A 25702-nucleotide genomic window follows, 5' to 3' on the forward strand; every position below is an offset into this window, starting at 1 on the left:
GTTTTTTTATTTTTTATACATGTGCAACATTTTCTAAACCTGTTTTTGCTTTGTCATTATGGGGTATTCCACAAAATGTGGAAAAAGTCAAGCGGTCTGAATACTTTCCGAATGACACAAGGATCTGTTAGACATTAAACATAGGTCTATGTTTAATGAGGTGCACCCCCTAGTATGGAATGACATTTGCACCCCTTCTAAGAGGATATTTGTTCTGTGTGTCCTGGGAACAACCTTGGACCTCTGACAGGTTACACAGCCATCAGGATCACACAGCTGTTTTGTTGGATTACATAAATTGCGGAGAATCCACAAAAATTCAACAAATTGCAGTTGACTTTGCAGATTTTGAGAACCTCAACCAACTGAAATAAACAATGTAAAGTTATTGCAGGTCATTTGAATCCAAAGCCCACATTGCTGAACTGGCTTCCAAATTCAGCTTTTTGGAGAAACTGGAGGGTGCCCAAGGAACAATATTTAACTAAACATTGAACAAAAAAGTATATCATAAAATCTCAGGGTGTAGTTACTGTAAATTTTAGAATATATATTTTTTGCACTGGCATCATGCACAGAGTTTGAGGACTAAATTTAAAGCTAATTGCTATGACAGGGAGTAGAGAACTGAAATAACCCTGAGCATTTCGAAGCTGTCATTATCATTGGAATTGTAATGACAAGGTTTAGGTCTCTTCAATCGAGTTTTGGTGTAGGACACCCACAAACATGAAATTCCTGAGGGTAACATTGCGGTATATTAATAATAGATTGCAAGGCTTGGATTACAAAGCCCGGGTCACCTCTCATGCTTTAAAGCATTTGTTTAAGTTGCAACAAAACATCAAAAGTTGTATTTAAGATAGGCCACCACTGAGGATTTCTTATTGGACCTTTGACTAGTATGTGCTGTGTCATACTGCCGCCTCATTTCTGTAGGTCTATGCCTCCCTCCCTAAAGCCATATAGGCTAACGAAACTTCTCATATAGATTTTTATATTATTTACCAATTACCTTGCTTTACAAGTTACTGTTTTTCTCAACAATTTCAACAACAGCAAAAAATGAACAGATGTCAATGAAACAAAATATAATTTTTATCATGGTTTTCAACCACAACCACTGAACAGTTCTAGTTTCACTTTTTGCAGCTTAGCTCACATTAGTCATTTGACCTCCATTGGTCAGAACTCGTCAGACCATGGCTGTCCTCTGAAATCATTGTAATTGGATCATGTAGGTATGGCGTATGTTTTGACTCATGCTGTAAACACAGTGTGTAATAAGTACAAGTAGTTTGCTCCCAAGTGTCAGATCCATCAAAACACTGCAAATGATCAAAATACTGTACATAATTTTCTATAGTAGTACTTACTGTTGGTTACTGTATGTCTGAATGCCAAACTTAATTATAAAGTAGAATACTTTTGTCTTTGTCAGGGCAAGATTCGTCTTCCCATAAAGGACTTTGGAGATGGTAGCATGGGGGTACAGCAGACACGCGTCATGGCTTTCGTAAGGACTGGAGTTAGTGACTCTAATATGACATCTTGTGTTTTTGAGTGTGAGCAGCCAGCAACCTGTTAAATTGGCTCATAAAGCATTACAATGTTGTCATGGCATACCAGATCAGAATATTCTTAAATTGACACAAAGTTAATGAGAGGTCCAGCACATGCATGCTTTGATAGGGGGAACGGACCATATTGGTGAGCCACAGGATTGGAAAAAAGAACCCACAGTTTAGAAAAAAAGGAAGGAGAAAAGTGCAATATTTTTAGTCCAAATTACAATGTTAGAACAGTGCATTGCACAGCGGAGTGTCCCGGGATTGGAATGTCCTCTCTGTGGACCTCCTATCTGCCCTCAGGTCCTGCTGCAGGACCACTGGCCGCCCCCATTCCCGCTCAATTTCACCCTGCCAGCTGAGCTAGCTGACACATGCCTCCACAGTTTGTGCTTCACTCACCCTCTGTTTGACTGGGTGATGAACCAGTTTCATTAGTAGCAGAAGCAGAGTTGGGTGAGACCAGTTCAGCAAGCCTGCATCTAGAAATATACAAATTCTACATGTTTCAGCCCAGTCTTTGTTCACTGTTGCTGCAGCTTCTTGTGGGGACTGAGTGAAGGAAATCTCACTCTGGTGCAAAGCTCAGTTCATATGAGGTCTCTGAGTTAGAAGGGCCTCTTTGCTGAGCTGCAGTAGCACATCGTTATTGCCTCTCTCCCACCTGGAAACTTTAAACAGTACATTAGAATACTTTTGCTGATAGACTGGTTAAAGATGCCTGCCAACCAGGCAACCACACACCTAAAACTGAGAGCAGCCACTCATGCTTTTCATGGTCTCTCCTGTGAAACTTGCTTTAAATTTCTTTCCTAGGAAAGCTTGTGGTTAGCACAGGGATGAGTAGGAGTGAGATTATTGCTTACATTCTTTCAGCATTTATGCAAGTTGGAGTGCAAGTTGCATCTGCACATCTCTTGTGAAAGGTTGGTTGGGGTTTAAAGGGCTGCAGCATATGTTTTAATGTGGTCATTTTCACACATGTCATGATAGGTTTGGAATGTAATACATACAAAAAATAACTTGTGCATATCCAGAGAAAATTCTTGCCTGTCGCAACTTTGGTTGTCAGGTAGAAATGCACAATCCATCTGGCAACTCCTCTACTCCGCAATGACTAATATTTTCTGTCTGAATTTCAAAATTCTGCTAAAGCATTTGGGGTTTCCTAATTTTAATGATTTTAATGCCATTTTATATCCTCACCATAAAGTCCCAAAGTATATTAGATTATATCTACTTTTCTTTCTACCCTTACTTTGAAACTCCCAAAGAATATTAGATTATGTCTACTTTTCTTTATACCCTTTTTTCAAACTAAGACTAGAAAAACAAACATTTTAGTCAGTTATGAAATGACTATTATATTTATATTTAGTTTAAAGTTGTTTCAAAATACTAATGAGTGCAAGCAACATGAGTTTAAAATAAGTAATCTACTCTAAAATAACTTATTTCTGACATCATGCTAATTAAGCAAATTCAGGCAAATTTAAGTAACTGAAGTGTGCATGTAAAAGTCAAGATCAAGGAAAGAAATTTTTGTAATCGGCAAGTTTGCATGTAAGTCTTAATTAAATACACCAATAAAATGTATTTTAAGAACATTGCTGCAAGTTTCTGCAAGCCAGTCGTTTTGATGTCTTGATATATCCTCTTCTTTTAGGAGGATTTTTGGCTCCAGCTTGCACACTAAAGATTAAGAAAAGAAATGGTTTAGTGTTACCCAGTTTAGGAATAAAATCTTCTGATAAGCAGGTATTCAGTATCCAGCAAGGGGGACTCTTGAAGGAACTGAGATGGAACGCAACAGGATTGGTGGATGGCCTGTGATGGTGTGGCCCCACACCAAGCCCTTATGTCTTTATATACTGTAAACAGATGACCAGACAGTCCTGAGTGTGCATTGCTACCCACTCTGCCTCTGCCTCTCCGGTTGCCTCCCTCTCATCACCTCTGCAAGCTGCTGCCACTGCATTTTGTTCTGTTCCTCTGAAGAAGACTAACTTGAAAAAGGCACTGTAACGTGTTTTGCTTAGCTTTTACAAAAACATCAGTGTTTCTTCGGGTGTTAAACGATGTCTCTTCAGATGCTAATCCTTACAGTAATGTGTATGTGGGTTCTGGCTTGGAACTTCCAAGCGGAGGCAACCTACTATCACCGCCAGACAGTCCACCACGAACACTCTGCTAACATGGAAAACCTCCTGCCCGAAAACCTCCTGCCTGAAGTTGTGTCTGAAGTCTTGCCTGAGGTCTCCCAACCTATCAACAGCCGCACTTTCTATGGGATCATGTTCGATGCTGGGAGCACAGGCACCCGTATCCACATCTACAAGTTTATTCAGAAAGACCCTGGTGAGTGCTTTCTCTCTCTTTCTGTGTATCTCATTCACTCTGCCTCAGGAGCCAATAGGGCGTTACACTCAGCGGTCTCCCAGAGAGTCTGTTTGCTGTTGGGTCATTCGCTCAGTGGTGTAAACACAAGCATGTGCCGTCAGCATGGGGAGAGAGCAAGCATGGGCAAAACGGAACCCAGAGGCAGCTGAGTTGTAGTTAGTGTGACTGAAATACCTAAAAACAGACCTCCAATGGACTCTAGAAGGGAATTTGTTGTTTTTGTATTTACTGTCTAAACATCAGCGATTGTAATGAAGTGATTGAAGCAACAAAGCTCATTTAAAAGCAGACATAAATGTAACAGAGTTCTATTATTTCACATGTTCATATTTTGTTTGACATTTGAATGCATCCACTGTTTCTTTTTTTAGTTGAGCTACCAGTTCTGGACAATGAGATGTATCATGCAGTGAAGCCTGGTCTGTCTGCCTATAAAGATAAGCCTGAAGAGGTATGTATCATGTCTATCATTTTCTCATTTAGGGATTGGGGGAATTAGGAGGTTTGTCCACAGTCCACATTACAGTCTGCAATGTGATGTAGACCGTATAATTACATGAACTGATTCTGCTGATGCTATCACTATGTCTGATCTTTACTTTCTTGATCTACATTTTACAAACCTGATGATGTGAACAGCATATGTGGACAAACATATCAACCCTTTAATCAACTGAATATGTTAATGCCGTTATATACTTAATTCACTGTTGAAATATCCATATCAGCCTAGTTTGGTCACGGATATGCTGAGTGTTCCAGTGGCGACCATGCTCATCTGTTAATGCCTGTTATCCCATTCAGGGTGGGGACACGATCAGAGCGCTGCTGAAGGTGGCCAAGAAGACGGTGCCAGAGCATGAGTGGAAGCAGACCCCGGTGGTCCTGAAAGCCACAGCCGGGCTCCGCCTCCTACCCGAGGAGAAGGCTAACGCTCTGCTGGATGAGGTATGCACGTTTTCTCTCCCCTCAGACAGTTTGGCACAGGGATGACCTGTCCCGCCAAGGATAGGGACGAGAAACCGCTAAGTGCTTCCAAGTGTCCTTGAAAGAACAGGGAAAAGTCTTCCGACTTTTTGGTCGCCATCACTGTGCAAATTGTAGTGGAATATGTCATTTGAATTATTAAATTAATGCGGCTACTCTAGCTATGCTTGTGGTTTTTGAATTCCGTCATTCTCAGACTAATGTGCCTCAGAATGATTCCTGAGTCTAGATATAAGAGATATAATGGCATTTTAGCTTCATGTTTTGTTCTTATTGTCTTTATTCAGGATGTTCTTTGTTAATATGCACTGTCATCATAAATTGTCTATGTAGGTTCGGGAAGTCTTTGGCGAGTCCCCCTTCTTTGTACCAAACAACAGTGTCTCCATAATGAATGGAACAAATGAAGGTATGCCATTTTGTTGGTATGTCACCAACATCTCTCTAATTTTATTTTACGCTACTGTGGTATTTTTGTTATGTTGGTAAAGAGTGAAACTCATTCAATCATTTAATTGCAGACATTGGTTAGATTAGCAAAACACTGCAGTATTGTCAAACCAGGTGGTTAGTATATACCAACTCTGTCCTCATAACATGTTTTTATAAGAGCTCTATTGCTACCTCATAGAGCAACTAAATAACCTTGTCTAAGTTCCCTTCCCACGCCCAATATTAAGTGATCCTCCACATCACTCATTAAGACACCCGTACTAACTCTTGTTTCATCAGATGTGCAATTCATTAGACTCACTTTATGAGAGCCATAGCATGAGATCTGAGACAGTAGTAATTACCTGGGTTGGTCTATCCATGTCAGACAAATATTACTAATGTAGCACAGCTGCTAAATTATATTAAAAACACTCCAATCTCTGAACTGACAGTTCAGTCTGTCCTCTATGTATGTGTTCAAATGGCAATATGTATGGTAACTTCCAACTACAAGACTACAAAGGCAACAATTGCACATGATTTTGTTCAAGTGAATGTTTTTACTCTCTCCATCTACTCTCTCTCGTAGGAGTCCTGGCCTGGGTAACGGTGAACTTTTTGACAGGTAAGGCATTGCTCATGTTGTGCTAAGGTGGTGTTAATGGTCAGGGGGATCATTTCTGAGGTTTACACTGTCCACAGTTGCCGGGCAGTGAAAGACTCCTGTCTTTGTCTGACTGTCTTGTATTGAGTCATGTTGGCCACCATCTGGTCACGATGGGATGTAAAATTCCCTCAATTTTTACGCAGTGTTTGTGTAATAAGAGGAGATTTATTTTCAAACCTATCCTATGGCCCAAACAATAGCCTTCTTCCTCTCGGTGGCCACAGACCTACAGTGCATTCAGAAAGTATTCAGATCCCCTCCCTTTTTCCACATTTTGTTACGTTACAACCTTATTCTAAAATGGATGAAATACATATTTTACCACATCAATCTACACAATACCCCACAATGACAAAGTAAAAACAAGTTTTTAGAAATTTTTGCAAATGTATTGAAAATAAAAAACAAAGTACCTTATGTAAATAAGGTACATAAGGTATTCAGACCCTTTGCTATGTTACTCGAAATTGAGCTCAGGTGCTTCCTGTTTCCATTGATCATCTTTGAGATGTTTCTACAACTTGATTGGAGTCCACCCGTGGTAAATTCAATTAATTGGACATGATTTGGAAAAGCACACACCTGTCTGGTCCCACAGTTGACAGTGAATGTCAGGGCAAAAACAAAGCCATGAGGTCAAAGGAATTGTCTGCAGAGCTCTGTAACAGGGTTGTGTTGAGGCACAGATCTGGGGCAGGGTACCAAAAAATGTCTGCAGCATTGAAGGTCCCCAATAACACAGTGGCCTCAATCATTTTTAAATGGTAGAAGTTTGGAACTACCAGGACTCTTCCTAGAGCTGGTCGCCCGGCCAAACTAAGCAATCAGGGGAGAAGGGCCTTGGTCATGGAGGTGACAATAAACCCGATGGTCACTCTGACAGAGCTCCAAAGTTCCTCTGTGGAGATCGGATAACTTTCCAGAAGGACAACCATCTCTGCAGCACTCCACCAATCAGGTCTTTATAGTAGTGGCCAGACGGAAGCCACTCCTCAGTAAAAGGCACATGACAGCCTGCTTGAAGTTTACCAAAAGGCACCTAAAGGACTCTCAGACCATGAGAAACAAGATTATCTGGTCTGATGAAACTAAGATTGAACTCTTTGGCCTGAATGCCAAGCGTCACGTCTGGAGGAAACCTGGCCTCATCCTACGGTGAAGCATGGTGGCAGCATCATCCTGTTTGGATATTTTTCAGATGCAGGGACTGGGAGACTAGTCAGGATCAAGAGAAAGATGAATGGAGCAAAGTAAAGAGAGATCCTTGATGAAAACCTGCTCTCAGACTGGGGGCGAAGGTTCACCTTCCAACAGGGCAACCACCTGAGCACACAGCCAAGACAACACAAGGGACAAGTCTCTGAATGTCCTTGAGTGGCCCAGCCAGAGCCCAGACTTGAACCTGATCGAACATCTCTGGAGAGACCTGAAAATAGCTGTGCAGTGACGCTCCCCATCCAACCTGACAGAGCTTGAGAGCATCTGCAGAGAAGAATGAGAGAAAATCCCCAAATACAGGTGTGCCAAGCTTGTAGCGTCATACTCAAGAAGACTGCTACTCTAACTTCCGTAATGCATATAAGGCCCTCCCCCGCCCTCCTTTCGGCAAATATGACCATGACTCCATTTTGCTTCCCCCTTCCTATAGGCAGAAACTCAAACAGGATGTAGCCGTGATAAGGACTATTCATGCTGATTCAAGGAGTGAGTTTATAAGGAAGTGCATAGGCGATGTTGTACCCATTGTGACTATTAAAACCTACCCTAACCAGAAACTGTGGATAGATGGCGGCATTCATGCAAAACTGAAAGTGCAGACCACCACATATAAATATGGAAAGGTGATTGATATGGCCAAATACAAACAATGTAGTTATTCCCTCCGCAAGGCAATCAAACAAGCGAAATGCCAATACAGGGACAAAGTGGAGTCGCAATTCAACGGCTCAGACACGAGACGTATGTGGCAGGGTCTACAGACAATCAGACTACAAAAAGAAAATCAGCCACGTCACGTTCACCGACATCTTGCTTCTAGACAAACTAAACACCTTCTTTGCCCACTGAGGATAATACAGTGCTACCGACGTGGCCCGCTACCAAGGACTGTGGGCTCACCTTCTCCGTGGCCGACATGAGTAAGCCATTTAAACATGTTAACCCTTGCAAGGCTGCCAGCCTTGACGGCATCCCTAGTCACGTTCTCAGAGAATGCGCAGACCAGCTGGCTGGTGTGTTTACGGACATATTCAATCTCCCCCTATCCCAGTCTGCTGTCCCCACATGCTTCAAGAAAGCCAGCATTGTTCCTGTACCCAAAAAGGCAAAGGTAACTGAACTGAATGACTATCGCTCCATAGCACTTCTGTCATCATGAAGTGCTTTGAGAGACTAGTCAAGGATCATATCACCTCCACCTTACCTGTCACCCCACTTCAATTTGTGTACCGCCCCAATAGGTCGCCATCACACTGCCCTATCCTATCTGGACAAGAGGAATACCTATGTAAGCATGCTGTTCATTGCCTACAGTTCAGCATTCAACACCATAGTACCCTCCAAGCTCATCATTAAGCTTGAGGCCCTGGGTCTCAACCCTGCCGTGTGCAATTGGGTCCTAGACTTCCTGACGGGCTGCCCCCAGGTGGTGAAGGTAGGAAACAACATCTCCACTTTGCTGAATCTCAGCACTGGTGCCCCACAAGGGTGCATGCTCAGCCCCCTCCTGTACTCCCTGTTCATCCATGATTGCGTGGCCAAGCACGCCTCCAACTCAATCATCAAGTTTGCAGACGACCCAACAGTAGTAGGCTTGATTACCAACAATGACGAGACAGCCTATAGGGAGGAGGTGAGTGCACTCGGAGTGTGGTGTCAGGAAAACAACCTCTCACGCAACGTCAACAAAACAAAGGAGATGATCGTGGACCTCAGAAAACCGCAGAGGGACCACCCCCCTATCCACATCGACGGGACAGCAGTGGAAAAGGTGGAAAGTTATAAGTTCCTCTGCGTACACATCACGGACAAACTGAAATGGTCCCCCCACAGACTGTGTGGTGAAGGCGCAACAGCACCTCTTCAACCTCAGGAGGCTGAAGAAATTTGGCTTGTCACCTAAAACCCTCACAAACTTTTACAGATGCACAACTCAGAGCATCCTGTCCGGCTGTATCACTGCCTGGTACGGCAACGGGACCGCCCACAACCGCAGTGCTCTCCAGAGGGTGGTACGGTTTGTACAACGCATCACCGGGGGCAAACTACCTGCCCTCCAGGACACCTACATCACCCGATGTCACAGCAAGGCCAAAAAGATCATCAAGGACAACCACTTGAGCCACTGCCTGTTCACCCCGCTACCATCCAGAAGGCGAGGTCAGTACAGGTGCATTAAAGCTGGGACTGAGAGACTGACTAATAGCTTCTAAAGGCTATCAGACTGTTAAACAGTCATCACTAACACAGAGAGGCTGCTGCCTAAATACTTGAAATCATTGGCCACTTTAATAAATGCATCACTAGTCACTTTAATGCCACTTTAATAATGTTTACATATCTTGCATTACTCATCTCATATGTATATACTGTATTTTATACCATCTATTGCAACTTGCCTATGCCGCTCGGTCAATACTCATCCATATATTTATATGTATATATTCTTATTCCATTCCTTTACTTAGATTTGTGTGTATTAGGTAGTTGTTGTGGAATTGTTAGATATTGCTGCACTGTCGGAACTAGAAGCACAAGCATTTCGCTACACTCGCAATAACATCTGCTAACCATGTGTATGTGACCAATAAAATTTGATTTGAAGACTCAAGGCTGTAATCGCTGCGTAAAAAGGTGCTTCAACAAAGTACTGAGTAAAAGATCTGAATACTTATGTAAATGTGATATTTCAGTTTTTTTATTTTTAATACATTTGCATTGTCAATATGGGCTATTGTGTGTAGATTGATGTAGAAAAAAACGATTTAATCCATTTTGGAATAAGGTTGTAACGTAACAAAATGTGGAAAAAGGGAGGGGCTCTGAATGCCCTGTATCTGTTAGAATGCCAGTCTTTGTCTCAGGTGGGTGGTTGGAATATGAATGAATGCAGTATGTGGTCAATGTACAGTACGTGTATGTTCTACTTTCTGTTTATAATGTTGATGATGGATAGCATCCTGTCTATAATTTTCTATTTTCAATTCTGTGTGTTTGACTTTCCGTCTATTTGCTTTAGGTCACTTGTATGCCAAGACCAGGAAGACAGTGGGTATCCTGGACTTGGGTGGAGGATCTACCCAGATCACTTTCCTTCCAAAATCAAAGGTAAATGTTCAACTGAACTCCACTGTTAGTGACGTTTTGCAAAGATTGAGAGAACTATTGCTATTTAATGACATATTACTGAACACCTCTCTCTGTTCCCATAGAAAACAGTGTTCACCGCCCCAGCCAGTTACATTGCCAACATCAACATGTTCAATAACACTCTACAGCTCTACACTCACAGGTGAGTAATCAACCATTGGTACAGCAGTTACTTTATATGGCATACAATGCAAAACAGTATACTCACATTACTTTGGCATTGTCATGAATGTATTCTGAATTTCTGTCCTCATTCAGCTACCTTGGAAATGGACTTGTAGCTGCTCGATTGGCAACTCTTGGGGCTTTGGGAGCTGATGGTAATTTAAAATGGGCATATTTACTTAGATATGCAAGCTTAACTGCACAGTCATTCATCTGTTCATGACAAATGAATAGATTTGTATAATGCTACAAGACACACTAAAGATTTCTATAAATCAGACACACTATTTAAATGTCATCCTCGGGGGGACAATGGACAATCCTATAACCAATCTGGTTTATTCTTTCAGGTCTGGAGTGGAAAGTTTTCACAAGCTCCTGTCTACCGAAGAAGTTCAGAGAGGACTGGACTTTTGGTGGAATCACTTACAAAGTTAGTGGAATTCCTGATGGTAAGCGCAAAATAAAACATACCATTTCGATAACATCATTTTTTTCTTATAATCCTCTAATCTAGAAATCAATTATTCTGTCTCAGATAGCTCAATGTAAGAGTTTAGTTGAGTAAGAGTTGGGAACATTTTTCCACTGGAGCCAGCTGCACTGTGGTGCAAAATGCATGTTCTGTCATTCTTTCTCTCTGCACTCAGACTTTCAACAGTTATAATACAGCAAACCTTGTATTTAAATGAGAGGAAAATTGTCAGTTAACTCCGCAAATAATGCAACACTCCCATACCACAGTCATGTAGCCAAAAGATACTGGGTTAGTCCCAGAGATGTTATTTCTCTGTGTAACGAAAGGCTTGATGTTGACCGCTCACAATTATGTGGTAAAAATAGATCACCCAACAGGCCTATGCTAAGTGCTACTCTTGTCAGCACTTGGTTTCCCTGGTTGTAACCAACCAATCCCAGGGTGCTGTGAGTGTACTTTTAGGGTTTTTCGAGTGTCGCGCTCTTGAGAGCCCATAGCCTCAACCCCATTTTGACATCATAAAGAGGCTCCAGGGTCTCCCAGTGCATTCCACCACAAGCATGCAGCAAACTCAGTTAATTTACTCTCATATGAAAATAAATATTTTATTGTTGGTGCTGATTTTGAATTATTCTTGTTAACAATTGAATTGGGTGTTTTGTTGTCATAAAGCTGACATAACGCTGTAATCTAAATATGATACCTACCTTGAAGATTGAGTACAGCTTGTGTTAGATACTAATGATGAGATCTCTCTCCAGGCTATGCAGGGTACAAGTTGTGTTACTATGAGGTGATGAGGGTGGTGAAAGGCATCGTGCACCAGCCGTTCGAGATAAAGGGCAGCAGCATCTTCTACGCCTTCTCCTACTACTTCGACAGAGCTGTGGAGTCAGGCCTCATTGGTGAGAAGACACACAGAGCATGACAGCTGCAAAATCCCCATTCAGTCTGCATCCAGTAAAACTTCAATGATATGAAGTGTTTAAATAAAAAGAATGGTTTAATTGTTTTCTATTCAAATACATTTACTGCATTTTTCATGATTATGCTTGGAAAACTGAAATGACAACTGTTGTAGCAGATCACTAAAAGTAGGCTAGTCTTGTTTTGGTTTTTTCAGATGGCAGTCGGGGTGGTATGGTAGAAGTCAGGGACTTCAAGAAGAGAGCCAAAGAAGGTGAGAGAGTCCTAGGCTTTTCTCTTAGACACATGTTGACTATATTAATACAGTACACAGTGTACAATCCAGAAATGTTGGTGTTTATTTTAGACTCCAACAATCTCACAAGGCCTCAAAAAATATCAGTTCCTTACCCCACAAAGTTTGCCTGCAAAAATACACGCTGTTTGAACTCACACAAATATTCAACCTTGTTTGTGGCCAAACTTCTTCTTGACACAGCTAACCTAACATTGGCACATTTTTCTGCCATTTACAATACAACCAAGGACCATTAGATGAAATGTCTGATTCTTAACTGTTCTTGGAGCATACACAAATACATTAATATTCTATATACACTTGGACATTTATACATAATTGACTGTAATGTGATGTGAAAAGTGTCCTGACACGTTAGATGGACATATAGCCTTGGTTAATCCATTAGAGTATGTGGCAAAATAAATGCCCGTGTTGTGCTAGATTTACAGCTAGCAGGAGTGAGTTGGTGTGTTATGTAAAGTCTATTTGCATTGTGAGAACACTTTCACATGGTCTCAATGAACACGTCTGGCATTGGGCAGGTTGGCAGGCAGTTGACCTGGGCAGCTCTGAGCTCTGTCTCTTGTACCTGACAGCCACACAACACCCAACCCGACCCGGGGGCTGAGACTGAGAAAGACACGCTGTGTACAGCTAGTCTGTTTGGCTCGGCCTCCCACCCCCAGATTCACCAACATGTGTAGACCCTTGACTCTTCTCACACCCCCTTGCTCAGTCAGCTAAACAAACTAAATAAACAAAACAAGATGACCAGCTTTCTATAATGTGGCATACAGGTTAGAGGTTGTCTGCTGCTTGACCCCACTTTGAACATGACACAAGATATCTCTAAATACACCCACCCGTGCTCTCTGCTTTCTGTCAGTGGTATGTGAGTTGTTGTTAATGTAGTGCCGTCTTGTTTTTAAGTGTGCAACAAGATGACCAAGTACCGTCCCATCAGCCCCTTCCTCTGCATGGATATGACATATATCACATGTCTGTTGAAGGAGGGCTTTGGCTTCAAGGACAACACAGTGCTGCAGGTGAGACAGTCAGGAACAGGTCACTGGACACAGGGAGGGGACAATCAACAAGAGGTTAATAGGTCAAAACTTAACATGATGGTTTATTTTGTATGGTTTTTTTTCTTGTTCTGATCCACAGCTCGCCAAGAAGGTGAACAATGTTGAGACAAGTTGGGCCTTGGGAGCCACATTCGATCACTTCAACAACCTCAACATCCACTAAGGGCAGCTATTCTACCTGCCTGCAGGCACTGGGAGGGGCAGCCTGTTAATGGGGGCACCCCCCCCTCCCACCTGCTCAGCAGCACTGCCAAGCTTCTCCAACCAACCCCTCCCCTCTGTTCCCAGCACCCTTCTGCAAATAATCCAAGAACTGTTGACAAAGAAATCACTATATTTTTTATAATGAAGGACAGCTATTTCTACTGTATGTTTCATCCATAATTAGTGAGTTGACTTTATTTTTGTAAAGCAAGCGTTTATATATACGCTTTCTTCGGGGTGTCTGACCTGAAATGCAGTCTTATTTGGCTACCTTTGAGCATGTAGAGTAGTTAGAAGCACTGCAACTAGTTAGGTATTTAGAGAACTTTGGTGCTTACTGTGGTCCTGGAGTGCACTGTAAAGTACAGTGGAATATTTGGAGAGAAAATAAGTTGCAGGAATGCAACCTTCAGTCATAGCTCTGAATGCCTGCAACTCATTCTATCTGGAAATATATTTCTAGTACATCATACTGTAGGACAGGTGAACAAGATATTTCCCTCACAAGACTTAAGCAATATATCATTGAAGTTAAGTAAACAGAAACTTTCCCCCTCATACTTTGCACATAACACTTTAACTGCCGATGCTGTAGCTGAGAACTGTTGCTTGGATGTTGTCTACAGAGTTGTACATATTCATCAATGTTAAAGGAGGTGACCAATTTGCCACAACTCAGGGGGCAAGTAAAGCACAGAGGGTGAGATGGTAGTGTTCTCACTGAGTATGTCTTGCATTTGATATATGAATACTATTGTATGTATGACGTTGATGCCTATGTTTTGAAAGTGCAGCCTTAGTAGATGTGGCCTTGTGTAGAAGGGCCAGTGGAATTGAATCAAAGTGAGTGCTTTGTGTTTCTGACTGTTGGTAAAGTCTGTGTTATTTATGTTGTCTACAGTGGAGCACTAAATGGTCATTGTTCAATCAACCGTGGCAAGACTACATGACCCTCTCCAAATTAAAATGTAGCTTTGGCTTGTTGCTGTATTCAGCAACCAGTCATCATTTCAATATCCCTCTAGTACTATATCATCCACAGACTGATACATACAGCCTAAGAAGCATGTCAGGTAAATTAAAGACCTTAAACCCATAACTCTTTCAGTTGTGCGGATATAGCTCTAGGTGCAAGGCACACACATAATGCTTATTAATACTGTTTGGAATTTTCTTGTGAACTGTACAAATATTTAAATCTCAGATCCTGATTATTTTGAATGCTGGTGCAATTTGTACAAAATGAACTTCGCTGTATAACTGCTCTAATGCAATGCATTAGCCTATTCAACAATAGCCGCTATATGTTCAGTAGCAAATATGTACAATAACTACTGCTGTATATAATACTACAAAGTAAACCTGTATAAGTAAAATACTTACCAGACTGTAACTGCTTTGACTTTGCAAAAGAGAACTTTATTTCTGCTGCATAATGCTCACAAAGTTAAGGTGAACTGCTTGATAACTGATCATCTAAATCACGTTTTATGAAAACCTGGTGCAAGTAAAATGCATGTATACATTATACATGTATGTTTCAATAAAATATTAAAAGTGTACTTGGTGTACAGGTACAGTGCCTTAAAGTATTCATACCTTGAATTATTCCACGTTACAGCCCGAGTAAAAATAAATAAAAATCTCACCTATCTACACAAGAAAGGCTGAAACATGAAGACTTATTTTTAGAAATGTTAGCAAATTTATTGAAAATGAAAGACATATCTAATTTAAACAAGTATTCACACCCCTTTCCTATGACCTCCAAATTGGAGTTAGGTGCATCCAATTTCCTTTGATGATCCGTGAGATGTCGCAACAACTTGATTGGGTTCTTGGTCACCTGTCTGTGTATTTTCTTTCTACCCAGACTCTGCCTAGAGCTGTCATTCAGACCAAACAGACAAGACCTTGGTCTGTTAGGTGACCAAGAACCCAATGAACACTGACCAAACTACAGAGTTCCTTAGCTGAGATGGGAGAACCTGTCAGAAGGACAATATCTACAGCACTTCACCAATCTGGGCTTTAAGGGAGAGAGCCAGATAGAAGCCACTCTTGAAAAAAAGAGCACATGACAGCATGTCTGGAGTTTGCAAAAAGGCACATGAAAGACAGATAAGGCAAAAGATTCTGTGGTCTGATGAGAGAAAAATGTTACCATTTGGCCTGGATGCAAAGCGCTATGTCTGGAGAAAACCAGGCAGTTCATCCCCCGACTAACACCTTTCCTACCGTGAAACATGGTGGCAGCATCATGCTATAGGGATGCTTTTCAGTGGCAGGGACTGGCAGACTGGTAGGGATAGAGGGAACAATGAATGGAGCCAAATACAAGCAAATCCTTGATGAGAACCTGCTTGAGAGTGCAAACAGACTGGGGGTGAAGACTTACATTCCAACATGACAATGACGCCAACGCAACGCTGGAATGGCTTCTGAACAAGAAAGTGAAAGTCCTTGAGTGGCCGAGCCAAAGCTCAGACTTGAATCCCATTGAAAATATGTGGAAAGACTTGAAGATTGCTGTTCACCATCTAACAGAACTTGAGAAAATTAGCAAGAATGGAAGAAAAATCCCGAAAACTGCAAAGTTGATACAGACATATCCAAGACGACTCAAAGATGTAATCACCGCCAAAGGTACTTCTACAAAGTATTGACTCAGGGGTGTGAATATTTAAGTAAATTAAATATTTATGCATTTCATTCTCAATACATTTGCAAAAAAATGTAAATACATGTATTCTGAAACAAATTCTGTCAAATATTCCAATAGATTGTGAAACTGTGTTACAGAATGATGCTTGGAAGTTCCCAAAATCATCAACACACAAAGACAGACATGCAGGTATAGCAATGTTCATGTAATAACAGAGCATAATATATAACTTTATTAATTTACACTTTTACATTCCATTCACAAAGTCAGTGGCATATCATCTTTGGAGTCCCGTCAAACTGCCACTGCAGGACCAGTGTACGTGTCACTCGCTTGCAAACGCCATGATCTGCTCCCGGAGAGACAAAGAACGAGATCAACAGATCAACTCACAAATCTAAAACATCCATTTCCATCCATCCATCCATACTTATCCATCTGCGTATAGCACTAGCAAGGGTTACTAAATCCAATGACTAGCATCTTTCCTGTCTGCATAAAAAGTGGCACAACAAACCTCTATCTGTAAACTGGGAAACTGAACATTTAACATGGAAAAATGTCAAGCATAACTTTGGGTCTCCAGGGGGGAAATGCCTTTACAACCAGTTACGGTTGCTTTGGTCTGAATCACTTAGTATGAAATAAAGCCATTTCACATGAGCGGTCTGTAATAAAAGGGGTGTGAAAACACAAGTCAATACCGCCGTAACGCAGCCCCGGGGCCAGCCCTGCACCCCACCCACACACTTTCGGTAACGCTAAATTTGGGGCTAAACTTAGCTGCCGTAGTAGTAGGTTCTCGACCATGGAAATTATAGGCAGTGCTGAAGTAAAAAGCCATGTAATCAGAAGAGGGTGGGGTGGGGTCATGGGCAAAGCCAAGGTTGGGATTACTGCTGAGAGATGACCCAACCTTGGGGGTTCAAGAAGAGATCAATTCTACTTGAACAAGTGTTGTGTGATTGAAGAGTTGGGGGTTCACTTTAGTAAAGAGAAAGCATACTTTTATGGCTGGTAGTGTGTTGGTGGCTTGCAGACCGAAGGTGCGTAAGAGAACCACATGGGCAGCGTTAGTTGAATAGAGTCGTTTCATCAGGTCGATGGCGGCCATCATGGGCAGGTTGTGTCGCTACCGTTCCGCCTCATATTCCAACAGATGCTGCATGGCCCCTGCATAACGCAACACAGAGTAAAGCAAAACACCAGGGGTTACATATCATGGAGCAAAGAGTTTCATATTCTGGACCTGTGAACATTTTATTTAAATTTTTGTTGCATTCAGTCAATACATTGGAGCTATTCTGACTTCAAAATAAAACAAATAAAAGATTCATATAACAGGATTTCCATTTCTATGAAAAAGCAATGTACATAGAGTCCTTGGCAGAATGGGAGATTTGAAAAAATTAATAAACTTGAGGAAAGCCGGTTCTTTTTATAATCAAGAACAGCAAGCGTCCTAGCCTGGGTTATGGGAAAAAGCTTATGAGAAACCACTGGCTATGTCTGCTGTGTTTTGTGTCCGTTTAGTATAGTCACTAACCCAGATCCTTCCCGTTAAAGGCCGCCTGGCTCAGGACCTGAGTGAGACAGGCCACATCCCCAAAGCCCAGGTTGGCTCCTTGGCCAGCTAGAGGGTGGACGCGGTGTGCTGAATCCCTGCAAAGAAAACTAAAGACCCCCGCCATGTAAACCTAGTCCCTATGTCTCCGGGGTAGGACCTAGTCCCTACGTCTCCGGGGTAGGACCTAGTCCCTACGTCTCCGGGGTAGGACCTAGTCCCTACGTCTCCGGGGTAGGACCTAGTCCCTACGTCTCCGGGCTAGGACCTAGTCCCTACGTCTCCGGGCTAGGACCTAGTCCCTACGTCTCCGGGCTAGGACCTAGTCCCTACGTCTCCGGGGTAGGACCTAGTCCCTACGTCTCCGGGGTAGGACCTAGTCACTACGTCTCCGGGGTAGGACCTAGTCACTACGTCTACGGGGTAGGACCAGAGCAAGCATTCCCTTCAAATAGACAGAAATACCAATGATTGAGTAGAGGATTTAACCAACAATTATTTTAGATGCAGTCGATAATGATTTTTTTAATGACCCTTTTATACCTTTACAGAATAAGGGCATATAAACCTTCCATTTACAAGATTCCAAGTGAAATATAAGTCACGGTTTTCCAAGGCTGTGAAGGATGTGAAGTTCAATAACTCAATGTCCCACAGGGATGAGTGTTGACTTACCCGATGAGGGCCACCCCGTGCCTGATGTACTCTGATGCGTGGCCCATGCCCAGGCGGAACATGACCTGGCTTTTTGGGCCGATCCGTGCCACTCCACTGGCAGACAGAGACGACACAGATAGAGGGAGACAGAGAGAGACACGGAGACACGAAGACACAAAGGGAGAGAGGAAGAGAGAGGGAGAGAGAAACGGAGGGAGAGATCAAGGCAGAAAGGAAGAGGCAGAGAAAGACAGAGGCAGAAACAGAGGGTAGAGGAATAGACCGACAGAGAAGGGGGCGGTACAGAAAAGATAGAGGGGTGTGGTAGACAATTAGAGAGAAGAAGTTAACAAAGATGCAAACTAGAGCAGAAATGCAGAGTGGGTGTACTTTTCCTTTCTAACAAAATGGTTTGGCGGCATTACAGGAGCCTTGCTAATTAAAAGAAGAAGCTGGTCAGGCCATGCTGTTGAATTAGCTTAGTTTGAAAACCATTCCGTGCAGTAATGACCAACACCGGAAGACCACAGGTTTAATTAGCGAACCAGGCCTGAAAGCAAGCATGACTGAACCGTGGTGACCCCATTGGCAGGACCAGTAAAAATAGCCGGCTTGGGAAAGCAACTTTAGGCCGGCAACGTTGGCATTGTCTACATGTATGATGTAGCGTAGACAAAGAACAGTGACAAGTGCACCCATTGGTATTGGCTAACTGGTTCATTGGTGCACTTACAGTGTGCATATGTTGGTATTTTAACAAGAGCATTTCCATTCATAAATGTTATTTTCATATCACATATGGATGTATCAGATATCCATTTCTTTCTCTACTGTATTTTGGCACTTGTTCCTCATTGTCATTAGCTGATTTGGTGGGGTCAGGCCTGACTCACAAAGGCAGAGTTGATGGTGTCCACAAAGCTCTTCTCATCTAGCTGCAGTAGCTCCTTAGCAAGGCGGTGGCTGGTCGACCACACCAAAGAGCTCTCTGTGTCCGACAACTACAGCCAAAGGAGAGAAGGGGGATGTCAGATTAAAAGAAGGAAAAGCAAAAAGCTAATTTGCATTTTGAACATACACACTTACCGGTAACATTGCTATGGGTCCTGTTGGAAGGAACCTCTGCCACGCAACATTGTTCTCTGTTGGCTGTATAAGAAGGGCATATGATCGGCTATGAAAGGCAAACTGACATTTACTCCTGAGGTGCTGACCTGTGGCACCCTCGACATCCACTGTGATTATTATTATTTGACCCTGCTGGTCACTTATGAACATCTTGGCCATGTTCTGTTATAATCTCCACCCGGCACAGCCAGAAGAGGATTGGCCACCCCTCATAGCCTGGTTCCTCTCTAGGTTTCTTCCTAGGTTTTGGCCTTTCTAGGGAGTTTTTCCTAGCCGCCGTGCTTCTACACCTGCATTGCTTGCTGTTTGGGGTTTTAGACTGGGTTTCTGTACAGCACTTTGAGATATCAGCTGATGTAAGAAGGGCTTTATAAATACATTTGATAAATACTGTAAAACATGAAAATAATGAGTATCCCCTCTAGGTGTTATTATATGGTAAAACAGGGTGTGTTGGTGAAATTGACAGGCTGTAAGATGTACATCTCACTTCGGACAGATGCAGGACAGCCACAACAGCTGATTGGTCGTAATTCCACTTGACCGTGGGTATCCCCTTCTCACCATCGAATTTGGCCCATCTGCTCCAATCTGAAAAACAGCCAATCACAGTGGTTATAGCCTAGAGCACAGGTGTCAAACTCATTCCACGGGGGGCCGAGTGTCTGCGGGTTTTCGCTCCTCCCTTGTACTTGATTGATGAATTAACATCACTAATTAGTTAGGAACTCCCCACACCTGGTTGTCTAGGGCTTTATTGAAAGGAAAAACCAAAAACCTGCAGACACTAGGCCCTCCGTGGAATGAGTTTGACACCCCTGGCCTAGAGCATCATGGTCAAATGCTAAAAAACAATAACATTCACAATATTCATAAAATAAAAGAGTTACTACTCAGATGTTGGACTGACCAGTAGTTTGGTTTGAAACGTCTGTCCATTGGCCAGGGTGACCTGAACCCAGGGGATGGATTCAGCTACCTGGTGGGACTTGGGCCAAGTGTACATCACCACCTTGGTTTTGTACTGGACCTTCACCTGATATGACAGACAAAACACAGAGAAAAAGCTGGTCAAAAGCAGAGCCTGGGTTCGCCACAGAGAATTGTTTTAGGTCAAATGCGTACCCCTATTTTCACGAAACAAGAAAGGGACCAGCATTGGTCACACTAATTAAGGCTTTGCTACTTGTTTCCTCCAAAAAGGAAAAAAGAGAGTAAGGTTTGGCTGTAAGTGACTAAAGCGGTGGAGGATCTACAAACCACCTCGTAAAACACCACTGGTTTCCCTCTCTGGCAGGGACCAGTTGCCGAGGCTCACATTGACAATCTTCTAAATGGTCTTGGCTTGCCGCATAGGATTGACTAATAGTGTTTATCTACAAGCAGACCATGCCACACTTTCCGCTTGCTGCCAGCATGCTGGGGTTGCACTAAAAACTCCTACTTTCTTGGAATATCAGTAGCCAGTCATCCCGAACAAGAAAGGATCTGGAATTACACTTGGCTTTGCCCCCTTGAAGAGGTTCCCATCCGCAGATTGACTACTAGTCCTGAACACGAGTGACAAATATTGGCTTGCAGTGATTGGAGAGCAGAGTTACTACAAACCAGCTGGCTCAGTGTATGCTTTTCATGTACTTCCTCAGAAGCAGAGAAACATCATGAACAAAGGAAGAAAAAAGAAAGTAGAGGACCAACGTGATGCACGTAAGGAAAATCTGTTTAGTGCAAAATGTTAAAAAGGCTGTTTATAAATACGTTGTTTTACAGGCGATCACACGGCAGTGCTCAAGTTTCATTTGTGACCCTCAAAAAAGTCAGCAACAATACAACGTCAGCACTTTAGCATCCTCATGGTGTGGAAGCACATGTCAATATTAAATAGGTCACTGGACCACTGCACGTTGCACGTGTCTTCCCATGGCACTGGGTCTATGGAGTGCTTTAACTGGCACACAGGGAATATGGCACTTGATTGAAATAGCAGGAAAAACCTGGATGTGTCCAAGAGCTGCACTGGTCTTTAAAAACAGATACTGGGGAAAGTACAAATAAATAAAACACAGGGACAGGATGGAACAAATGTGGTGACATTACATGAGCTGCCAGACCCAGTGCTCATTAACAGAATGTCAATGGAATCAAGAGGTCTTCTAAGGAGAGAGTCACATCACTGCTGGTGCATTGAGAGGGTTTCATGTGAAAATCATCAATGCAACTGGACTGTACATGAAGCTGCTTTTCTTACCAGAGAGATTCTCCAGCTGTTTTGTTAGGGCTGCCACAATGATGTCGTTCTCCACAATGTATGCCATCTCGTCTTGCAGGTTCTCCTTATCGAATGTAATCAGGGCATCTGAGCAGGCATCCCAAACCTAAATGAGAGACCAATTATCCCTGTGGTCTACAACTCTATCTTTAAATGCAACCCCTTTCCCTATATTTAGCCGGCCAAAGAAGCACAGCCTCATTGAACTGAACACATCAAAGTTGTTCATCTGCAGCCAGAACTTGGCAGCCACTACTTCAAGTACCAAACTAAGTTTTAGGAAGGTCACCAACACCCTTCTGGTTCTATGGTTGACTTGGTTCTATGGAAGTTTACTGAAGCACGATGAAAGGTCATTAGTGATGTCGATTTATGGCAATATTTTTGGCCCAACAAATAAGTAGGCTACAGTAACACATTAGTTAACATTACTGAGCAAGTAAATATTTGTTCATGTATCCCAAAACAGTTGAGAGTCAGAACGAAAACATAATTGTGGCTCATATCGAGTTTGAGACTGTCTGAGATGGTTTCTGAAATGGTTCATGCAACGCAGAAAAGTGATTATGCTTATGTTGGACTGATGGCTTGCTACCAAGGTGACAGACCTTATCTTTCAGAAGTAACACAGCTCAACTACTTTTTTCCAACATAAAGTAGTGGGTTTTACTCTACAGAAAACCACTAATGGTGGTGGGTTTGCAACTTGTGACAAGTGGTTGGCTGCTTGAAAGATTTAATGAAACCAAACCGCAAGTAGTTTTTAAGTTGGAGAAAAATAATACTTCTGTTGATAAGAAATTTGTTGCTATGTACTTATTGTCCTCTTTGCTAGGAGAAATCCCCAAACGGGAGCTTTAAAACCTGTTTATCTTTCCATCCTAACACTCAGACAAGGGAGAGACCATTGGAAATGGCTTACTAATGACTCATAGGGAAACCTTTCCTTGCTCAAAACCCTATTTCAGGTTATATTTCCTTTTTAAGGCAGTAGTTAACTTTTTGGGATAGTGAAGATCTTTTTTTAGGTTAACCTCAACGCACTGCTCCTCTATCCTTGTAATATGCATCAGCAAACAAACAAGCAGAAAAAGGAGCAGAGCAGTTAAGGTATTATGGGAGAGGTATATCACCACAATCACCATATGGCATTTTATGATGACATCCTTGGCCATGAGTGAAACCCTGTGGTTTGGTCTTTGATACAAACTGACCACATCTTACAGAAGGGACTCAGCCTGTGCCCAAAGCTGTAAAACAGGGTCACTTTGCTGCTGACATCCATACATCCCATCATCTTTCATCTTCTGGCTCCTGTTTGTCACATGAATCTTTATAATTAGTAGACACAGAGAATGAGTGCCAAGTCAAAGCTGCCAAATAGATTTATTCTTCCTATTAAATGTGCTCCTAATAAATAAACACTCTGCCACTGTGGCCAGAAGAAAAACCAAACCTTTCACCAAGCCAGGGAGTTTTGGTCATCTTTTTAAATGTACCTCCTCCTGTCTTTTGGGTTTGCGAGTACCCTTGCATTTGCATGGCCTATGAGGATGTATAAATTAGGCAGAGGAATGAACGAAATGCGTGTTTTAAACCACTATTGGGTTTGCCTTTTTGTTGTGAACAACTACATTCCTGAGGAAAATGGCCTTGTACAGCACGTTCAGCAAAGTACATGATTGAGTGGAGGTTAAATGGCAGTGGAGATGACATTTTCCTGAAATTCTATAGCCAAACAAGTTACTGACGCAAGGAGAAGGAAAATACGTATATAGTGGTGTAACTAACGATCTACATAAAAGGGTTTTTCAAATTAAAAAAATACCTTTAGTGCTTGTGGTAGAGTGGAGTTTCCAAAAACTGACCTGCATCTTCTGATAGGGCTTACATCTCATGTTCATAATGTGATCCCATGCTCCAACACCTGAAAGGCACACACACACTCTTTTATATAATACAAGATGCTCATCTATAAAATGTAGGAATGTTATGTATGAGGCATACAAGCCCCATAATGACTTGTTAAAGGAATTTGATCAAATGAGATATGAAGTGGGCAAAGTCAATGTAACTGGGCATGACATAGCGATGGGTATCCAAATCACTACTTTCACATCCTTATTGACATGCAGTTCATCATTAGTGAGTCAAGTAAAACCCAAGGAGACATGAATAATAGTTTAGAGGATCCCATCAATGACTGATGTAGACTAGAGGCCAGATATGATCCCTGCTAAGCATGTGTGACTAGACAGAATGGGACTGATCCCTAACCGACTTCCTGACAACCTTTTCTACTGAGCCACACTACAAATAGGCTTAATCAGACAGCAAGCTGGCCACCTAAACAAGAGCTCTGTTGTCATTGGATAAGATATGCTGTCCATTTTAACTGGATAAACCAACCCTGACAATAATATTGACCACCAAACTGGATATAAACAACGATTAACTCCTACTGTTCTTTATGAACCTCATATTATTGTAGCCATGTGTATCTGCTGGCAGAGAGGTTTCCTCAATTTTTCTGATGCTATTAGCTGCCAATGGAAAACAGAGCTGCTAATGCCATTAGAGAGATTACTTTCTCAGGGAACATGATAATAGTGTTTTGTAATATGGTTGTGTACCACTGAGGAGGGTGGCAGAGCCCGGGCTGATGGAGCTGACTCTGGTACTGTAGGCGTCTGGGACCTTGTCCATCACTTTTTTTTGCCTGCCTCAAGCAGCAGAATCTTCTTCCCCTCCAAGTTTGGATCCGTGCCTGTCAAAAATAATGAGGATCTATGAAATTGATTGATGCTGCATCCAAAATGATAAACAGACAGAATATCTAATGATATGATGTTCAGAGCAGTGAAGAAGCATTGTTATAGCCTACATTTTGGCACCACTTGTGGTTTTAAAGAGAACAAGAAATTAAAAAGTTCCTCTCCATGTTTGTTTTAATTATACCTTACTTAAGCAACATAGAACTAAAACAAATACTGTATGCTGTAAATCATTATCAAAATGATGGCTCATCCTTTAAAGGGGTTTCCACTAAATTCTATAGCCACAAAATCCGATTACACAGCCACAAAATCCGATTACTCTGCCACAAAATCAGATGACACTGCCACAAAGTAAAACTTGGCAAAAAAAATGTGCTTCATTTAAGGTTCGGTTTAAGGTTAGCAGTGTGGTTAAGATTTAGTTTAAAATGGTATTTTATGTAGATAAATTGTAGACATGGGCGGGGTTTATGATGTTGTGGCTATAGAAAGAAGTGTAGAGGGGGCAACTATAGGGGCAGATTGGACTGCGTCTCTTGGCAGCTTCAGGAGATCACCTCGACTCACCTAAAGACCAAGCCATAGCGGTCCCAACCATTCCTCCTCCAGATATGACATCATAAAGCTCATTTTCATGTTCCCCATGTTCTGCTGCACACGCGAGTCCCCTGCAAATGATTCTTGCTCCTGAAAAACGAATCACAGCAACACACCGCCGCCCAATTCCATTTAAAGACAGCGTTGCTTTAGTGAGACTATGCATCTTTAAAACAACGTAACGTGGGACTCGTCTAACCCTGAAACAACTCCAACTGTATTGTTGGGATGTTCTTAATCAGGACTAAACTTGCCTTGCATATGTCCTAATCGCAGCGGTGGCCATTCTATAATCCAGCCATGTTGTTTATTTATATATGTAACAGAGGCAGGTACCTCCTGTACTGCTTAACCAATCACAACAAGGAACCGCACTAGTTTTATTCACAAGTTATCTGCACTTTGGTGCTATTCATATTAAAACATAATTCAAAACCGAATTCAGAAGGACAATGTACAAGAGATACAGTTAACACGC

General features: G+C 42.2%; 1 protein-coding gene and 1 pseudogene across 1 annotated transcript; one reads left to right on the plus strand and one right to left on the minus strand.

The window, feature by feature from the left end:
* The first annotated feature begins 207 nt into the window (after nt 1-207).
* Nucleotides 208-15308, plus strand: LOC129811686 (ectonucleoside triphosphate diphosphohydrolase 5-like). Its single transcript, XM_055863193.1, has 13 exons — nt 208-3926; nt 4340-4419; nt 4773-4916; nt 5289-5364; nt 5980-6015; nt 10295-10383; nt 10488-10567; nt 10684-10745; nt 10941-11042; nt 11830-11973; nt 12192-12248; nt 13206-13321; nt 13443-15308. Exons 1-13 carry the CDS (start codon nt 3647-3649, stop codon nt 13524-13526), a joined length of 1350 nt encoding a protein of 449 aa, XP_055719168.1. The 5' UTR covers nt 208-3646; the 3' UTR covers nt 13527-15308.
* A 1108-nt stretch (nt 15309-16416) lies between these two features.
* On the minus strand, nt 16417-25651 carry LOC129812103 (ubiquinone biosynthesis monooxygenase COQ6, mitochondrial-like; annotated as a pseudogene).
* Between the last annotated feature and the right edge of the window lie 51 nt (nt 25652-25702).

This window comes from Salvelinus fontinalis, chromosome 15 (genome assembly GCF_029448725.1).
Source record: "Salvelinus fontinalis isolate EN_2023a chromosome 15, ASM2944872v1, whole genome shotgun sequence".
Lineage (NCBI taxonomy): Eukaryota > Metazoa > Chordata > Actinopteri > Salmoniformes > Salmonidae > Salvelinus > Salvelinus fontinalis.

Bases quoted from the DNA above. Each gene is read 5' to 3' on its own strand.
- LOC129811686 (XM_055863193.1), top strand. From the start codon at position 3,647: ATGTCTCTTCAGATGCTAATCCTTACAGTAATGTGTATGTGGGTTCTG. The intron at 3,927-4,339 runs GTGAGTGCTTTC...TTCTTTTTTTAG, and splicing joins GTTTATTCAGAAAGACCCTG to TTGAGCTACCAGTTCTGGAC. The intron at 10,568-10,683 runs GTGAGTAATCAA...GTCCTCATTCAG, and splicing joins CTACAGCTCTACACTCACAG to CTACCTTGGAAATGGACTTG.